Genomic DNA, 7,069 nt, shown 5'->3' with positions numbered 1-7,069 from the left:
AAATTTCAACCATTCAAGTGGGCCTCAAGATCACATTTCCTCTAACGCTTCGACGAATCGAGGAATTGACGTACGGTAATCAGCCGAAGCTCCAAGGTGGCCGCGTTCCAAGTTTGGAAAAACGTGAAACTTCAATCAAACTCCTCAACCGTTCTTCGCAGCGCCGTCAGCAGGTTGTCAATCGCGTTGCGGGCACGGGATGCTTCGCAGGGATGCTCGACGCACCGGGTGTCGTAACGGCATCTCGCACATTGGCGCGCGCCATTAATTAGAATAGATAAGAGCTGTCGAAAACGACCCCAAACGGGTCAAAACGCCAAAATCGTACCCAACCATAAAGCCACCCGCCACCTTACACTTTCGATTTCGCCATCTCGCGGCGTCTCGATGTCATTCGCGAAGCGGGAGGTTAGCTCTTTACCTTCTCGTGCCGCAGAGTTTTTTCTCCTTCCCCCCCTTCAGCACTACTGTTTTTGGGCATGGTGCAAAAATCGTGCCACACGAGCGCCGTCCGCCAAGCGTCTTCAAATCGTACCTGAAGCGGCCGAGGATACCACCCAAAACCCCCGACGCGAACCCATAAGCACCGCCGCTGTCCTTTTATGGAACGGTGAAGAAAAGCCCGCACACCAAACGAAAAAATTGGCCGACAGTCCAGGAGCACAGGGGACGGAGGCTCGAGCGCACGGTGGGCGGTATCTTAAGAAATCACTCCTAAGGCCATATTTGTCCGACGATTTGCACCCCGGCCGTATGACCCCCCCGTGCCTACCCCACTCCGCCCGGCGAGGGATCAATGAGCTAGCAAATTTGCCAAAGTGAGACATTTTAATCCATCGCCAAATATTTGCGCCGGATGTTACGCCAACGAAAACGTGCGCACGCTCCGACATCCCGGCGGGGTCACGGAACGTCCTAGAGAGGAATTTCGCTTCGAAAAACATGGCCCATGAACCGTTTCAGTCGAGCGTCGGGATTACGATGTAGGCCATTGCCAGCTGTGGGTCCGCCGAGGGGAAGTGCGCTGAGGGGAGGAAGTATCCCAGCGTGGTGTAGCGTTTTCTCACGGTGCCAGAAAAAAAGGGTTCCACGAAATAGAAACCGACCCGTCTATCCGTCACAATGAGGCGATGATTTGTGCCCGACAGCGGAGACCTAACCACAAAAACCGAAAGATGTGTTCCGATCCGTCATGGAAAAAGAGCAGCATATGCTGTAACATAGACATATTAATTTTGCTGGCAACACTTTCCTTCCCATTTCAAGAAGCGATACTTAAGAGCCCAACTCGGTATCGTTCAAAATGGTGGCTGCAAAAGAGAGTTCATCAATATTGTTGACGAATATTTGGGGGATAGCATATAAAATAAGCTGGTATTACCTAAGAATTTCTCAAACGCTCCCTTCATATGCATCTATTTATTTTACCAATACGGATACCAATCCATGCACACCAACAAAAACGAACCTATAATACACACACACGTAAATACGTTTGAAAACGGTTGGAAAACATCGCCCCTACAAATTTCGTGTATTTATCATCAATAATCCCCGATAGCATCTTCGGTGGGCACAAGTTTGTAGCACAAATTGTCCCGATCGAGATCGATCGCATTATTAGATCACGTTTTGTAGCACGAGGCCCCCGGGCGCCTCAATACGAACCAGGAAGGACCGTTACAACGAGACCGAGATTTGAAGTCGATACACATGCGAACGCTCGTGAACGCGAGTCGCCGTTATCCTTGCTCGGGATCTTCCAAACCCGTGCTTGCATTCCAACGTCGCAAGAGACGTCTGCTCGGAAGGCTCGAGTGTGAGAGAGAGCAATTCGATCGAAGCCGGACCCAAATCAGCCATCGAAACACGATACTTACAGCCTTATTATTACACCCAGCCTCAATTACTCATCCTCTGCACCGGCTCGTGGTGCCCGGTTTGCTTAACTACTGCCCGGCCCAACTCCCAACGAGGATGCCGGGAAGCGGGTGGTTGGCCACCGTGCCACCGCATCAAGATCAGCGACGCCCACGGCCGCCCACCGGCCTACCGGGTGGTGGGTTGCTGCCGCGTCGAAGGCCACAAATTGGGTTCTCCCGTGGGCGGATCGATTTCCTCCTCCCGCCGGGGTGCGTTCCGCCAGGGTGCGGTTCAATCAGCGTTTGCATGTGCATGTTTGCATAATCTATCATAAATTATCAATCTTTTATAATTAATAGCAATTAAAAATCAATTCCAACCGGTTGCGGTTCGAATGCAGCGATGAGCTGCCGAAGTGGACGAAGTCATCAGTAGCCTGCAGCACGCGGCCGGGGAGTCCTAACGAGCTCCAGCCCTAAACGCAAGGGAGTAGCTTTTCACCGGGAATTATTTGATTAATCCCTGATCGGAATCGGGGCCCGAGGGGAAGGGAGTCCTGTGCCACGGGGAGTTCGGTTAAATCGAACAGAATCCAGGCAAGTGCGTTAATTAATTGGTTATCGTTGGTACCTCCATCGCCTGAGCACATTTCGTACTACTTTGCATTTCAATGTAGTCTCTAGTATAGCAGGAGAGTGTCTTCAGAAGAAAACATTCAGGTATACGTAACATCACAACACGTTCCTGGAGCTGGAGTGCGATAAACGATCAATCATTATCGCGTAGTTATCGGGCGTGCTAAACAGTCCAATCAACTGGACAAATCGGTTCATTCCTTCTGCCGGACCCGACGAACTCCTAATCCGAATGGGCGCGCCGCTGACTGTGTACGATGTCTTTCGGCTCCTCCTCTACTCTGCTCTGCCCTCCAGCAAACGCGACAATTACATTCCAACAAGAAGGCCCCGGACGGGCTGGGAGATAAATTTTTCCGATAGTGTAATTATCAACAATTTAACATGCACGAGCCCGAGTCGAAAACACCTCCAGCGCCGGTCCTAGACAACCCTAATGCTCACAACTTCTGCTGCAGCTTCACCCACGACGGATCGCCACCGAGCGATTGATCGATTGATCCGGGAACGGCGTCTGCGTCGCGCTGCGTAGAGTTTGTAGTTATCATCTTTGTAAATAGTCACCACGATTCCCGGAGGGCGCACAAACGCGACGCACGATGCGAGATAAAAACGGAAACAAACACGGCTCACGCACGTCGCCAGGAGTGACAGGTTAATTTGTTTGACAGCGACCGGCCCGGCCCCAAACGGTGGAACTCTCACCCCACTCGGGTCCTACCCTTGGGAAGGAGGTTCCAGTTCAGACGCACTGGAGGGTACAAATATTTATTCCGGTTCGGCTTGGAAGGGGCTAGCGCGGAACCCGTGGCGCAAGTTCCTCGACTTGCCAGGCGGAGGACAATCCCCCAAACGTGCTTCAACGATGTGATTTTGTCAGCAGAATTGACAAATTAGTTCCGAAATTGACAGACGAAATGGGTTGCCCATGGGTTGCAGATTGCAATCTCGCGTCAGGTTCAACAGACTTTCTCCTCCGGGCGTGTTTGTAACTTTTTTTTTTGGGGGTTTTTAACATAAACCGATGAAAATGCCCTGATAGGAGAGAGGTTTTACGCCTATGGTACGCACAGTTAACAAAGTCCTAAAGTCTGAAGGCTCTCAAGAAGATGTATTCGAATTAGAAGAAGGCATACTTAGACCTAATTACTCTTGTTTTTAGATTTGAAACAATCAATCCCTGGAAAAATTTATAAATGTATAAATAATATCAAGGACCTTTTCTCAAGGTTATTTGGTGGAATGAGAAGCTTCCCACGACCTTTTACGGTGGCTTACGCAGCAGAATCGGGCATGCCGTCATTCTGTCATCGCCTGCCAACCGTCGTTTGCTCCCGATCCCATGATGAGATAATGAGAAACGTGTCAGTAGAGTGCACCGTGCGGGATTCCTTCGAGCGCCATGACCTTCTCCAAGAAACCCCCGCTTTAAGGTCGGTAGCAGACAGAGGGATTCCTTCTGCTGTGTGGGACAGTGCATCCAAGAGGACCCCTAGCGGAAGGGTACCATTTCAACAGCATCATAATCAGATACTCCCACCGATCGCGAGGGATCACGAGCTCGAGCATCGCAGCGGGAAGCATAGATCCGAACTGATCGCGTGTTGGGAAGAGGTCTATACCGAAGGTCTCGAAGGCGAGATTTGGAAGATTGTCGACGTCGACGAGAGAGGGATATTCAATTTGTCTCAATGGATTCACTGCGGTGGTGTTGGACTCTGTTCGAAAACAAAAAGTGCCATCTTCAGACGACCCTAGCCTACCCCAAACAAGAAAGAAACCGTTTCAAAGTACCACGTTGTCTACACACCGACCGACAATCGGCGACCTCCTCTACCCAACATGTGGTACGCTTTCCATGAACCATTCGCTACGGGAACGGTCAGTCCTGTTCAAGTGACGAAAGCCGATCCAACCTGGCAGCTACACGGTCACTTGACGCGCCGAAAACCATAACGAATCACAACCACCCTTTTTTGTTATGCGAGCGAACGCCACTCTTTGTGTGTGATTCAAAAAAAAAACCCAACCCCGGAGTTGGAGGATTTGTCAGTGTCTTTCTTGCTCTGGAGTCACCCAGTTTTTTTTCCCTCCGAACACCACGATCGTGACCGTGAACGGACGGACAACAAACTTCTGTCATGTAATCTGGAACAGTGAACCGCGACCGGGCGGCAGGCTTTTATCACGACCGACCGAACCGTTTTCGAGCGGAGCCGGCTCCGAGGGTGAAGCAGAGATAAGCGTGAGCGCACTCGACCGAACCGCGAACCTCTAACCGATCCTTATCGCTACCGATCTCGTTCGGTTGAGTCCTGTGAAGGAGAAGGTTTTTGCAAACAGAGAAACCAAAATGGCACCAAACCATGAACTACCTTTCAACGGCACGAACTAAAACTAAGTCGATCTAGAGATAAGTTGCGACGATAAAATGCACCGAATGCGGTGTTAAGCACACGCTCTAGCGAAAGGTGCTTTAGATGAATGTAAGTAGTCAGGGGGAAAGTTTCTTTGAGTGGACAATATTTAGGCGAAAATTTAAATTGGAACGTTTGTCCAAAGCCGGGTCTCTGCGGGGTATAATCCTAGAAGTTCTTTTTTATTCTAAATGCATCGAAAACTTGGAACTCAAACTCCACAGGCTACCGTAACTTCCCATCTGTGTGGAAGTTCTTCTTAGGTGTGGATTACTTCATTTGTTTTTGCCTAATTTTGCTCTTCTTTGGTTTATGTTAAGGTTGGTGTTTGTAAAAGCGCTGGATACAGAATACTAACGGGCAGCAAACGAGAGTTTGAATAAACTAGGCTTATCATGTTATCCCTTTTCGCTTCCGTAACGCCTTTTGCTCCTATGCTCTGCTCTGCTCGGTGTGTAAACTCTTCCCTCCCAAGCACGTATAACGCGTGTGATAATGTAAATATATGTTTGTTTTTTTTTTTAATTGAGTGCACCTCGTCGGGACGGGTCACGGGATGGATGGAATTACATGAAACAGTCCGAGCAAGACGGCGAAACGTTCGGCTACTACCGCGCGGTTGTCTACTAATGCTGCAGAAGAAAAGCAAATCCTGATCGAAAACGCACCACGACTAGACCACGTCGATGTAGTAGAGCTGATCTTGCTGCTCGCGGCGCATCTTCCGGCACGCTCCGGCAACGACAAGCGCTTCCAGGGTGAATATCACTAGACCGTGGACGGAGGATTAGATTAGAGGACAGTTCGGTCGAACGAGCGGCGTGACTCACGTGTAAACACGATGATTATTTTCAGTTCAATAATTGTTTTCCCCACGTTGTCCTCGCTGTACTCGGTGGCGCTCAGCACTATCCTCCGTACGACGGCGGACGCTTTAAGGGTGATGGTGCACGTTTGATAGACTTGAAGAAGTTTTTCGTTTCGCTGGAAGAAGGAGGTGAAAATAACAAATAGCTACTTGGAAGAATTTACACCTACGCTGGATTCGATTCTTCGTACCTTCGACACACCGATGATTAACAACAGCGAGAGCAAGTTGTACAGCACCAGCAGCACAAAGATGGGCTCCACTATCGAGAGGAAAGCGAAAGAGAACACGGTGACTCATCAACCCCCTTTCCCCAACCTCGAAGCAATCCCACCCCCTCACACAAAAACTGTACGCACCGTCATAACAATGCAGATCCGGATTCTCCTCCGCGTATTGCAGGCAGTGCAGGAAGACTCTGGCAATGTTGATGGATATGAAGATTTCACCGAACGCTATAAAATAGCTCCAGGAGTAGTAGTTGCACATGGAACACATCATCCTTGCTAGCGGACTGCCTGCGAGGCTATCTCGCGAACGGACGACACTAGAGGAATGTTACCGATTGCGGAGCTCCAAGCGAGCAATGAACCACGACCGGATATTCTGGTTACAACCTCTTGCTAACAGCCGCCACTAGCATACATTGAATTCTTTCCGACTGTGGTGAAAAGTCTTGGCACACCGGTTACTACGGACACGCTATATAGGCTAAGGCATCGAAACGCACAAATTGACTCGCAGGCTGGTGAAGAGTATTGTTTTGACTGTGCAACTTGGAAAATCAATGTCCTATCTGGTGCATTCGGTTGCTGGAGTGGAAGGGTCCTGTGATGACGTTTGCGACGCCTGCGTGATATGTCCTTCGTACAGTGCGTGCCTGGTTTGACGCTGCAGTTCTGAGCCCGTACAAGATGAACATTAAGTAAAATGTATTTTTCAAACATTCATGTTCTAGGGTGAGCTAAATAGTATGATGGAAAAATATTTAGTTTATTCAAACGTATGAAAAGATTCACATTTTGCTTTTTTTACGCTTGTTTGTCTGATAAAGTTTTATTAAAAATGTCAAAATATTAGCTGGACCTAGTTAAATAAGTTTTAATAAATCAAATCGTGTAATTATTTACACTAAACAGAGTTTTAAGCAGTTAGTGATACAAGCAACTTTAAATGTTCACCAATACTTCTTCATTTTGAGTAAATAATAGTGTTTAAAATACTTGAATATTAATGCTGGTTGATTGTCTTGTATGAAAATGCGGGGTTCTATGTGCTTCAGTAAA

General features: G+C 48.6%; 1 protein-coding gene across 1 annotated transcript; it reads right to left on the bottom strand.

Moving 5' to 3' along the window:
* Positions 1-5,077: 5,077 nt before the first annotated feature.
* On the bottom strand, positions 5,078-6,399 carry LOC131258955 (uncharacterized). The gene is made up of 4 exons (XM_058260360.1): positions 6,143-6,399; positions 5,975-6,045; positions 5,746-5,899; positions 5,078-5,683 (listed from the first exon to the last, which is right to left on the bottom strand). The coding sequence occupies exons 1-4, from the start codon at positions 6,282-6,284 to the stop codon at positions 5,589-5,591; spliced, it is 462 nt and encodes a 153-aa protein (XP_058116343.1). The 5' UTR covers positions 6,285-6,399; the 3' UTR covers positions 5,078-5,588.
* Between the last annotated feature and the right edge of the window lie 670 nt (positions 6,400-7,069).

The sequence above is a fragment of the Anopheles coustani genome, chromosome 3 (genome assembly GCF_943734705.1).
Source record: "Anopheles coustani chromosome 3, idAnoCousDA_361_x.2, whole genome shotgun sequence".
NCBI lineage: Eukaryota > Metazoa > Arthropoda > Insecta > Diptera > Culicidae > Anopheles > Anopheles coustani.
The sequence above is the reverse complement of the archived record's forward strand: the minus strand, read 5'-3'. Positions and strand labels throughout refer to the sequence as shown.

Excerpts from the sequence above, each read along its gene's own strand:
- LOC131258955 (XM_058260360.1), bottom strand. The coding sequence starts at position 6,284 with ATGATGTGTTCCATGTGCAACTACTACTCCTGGAGCTATTTTATAGCG. Across the intron at positions 6,046-6,142 it reads GGATCTGCATTGTTATGACG|TGGAGCCCATCTTTGTGCTG; the intron begins GTGCGTACAGTT and ends TCCTCTCGATAG. Across the intron at positions 5,900-5,974 it reads TAATCATCGGTGTGTCGAAG|CGAAACGAAAAACTTCTTCA; the intron begins GTACGAAGAATC and ends TCCTTCTTCCAG.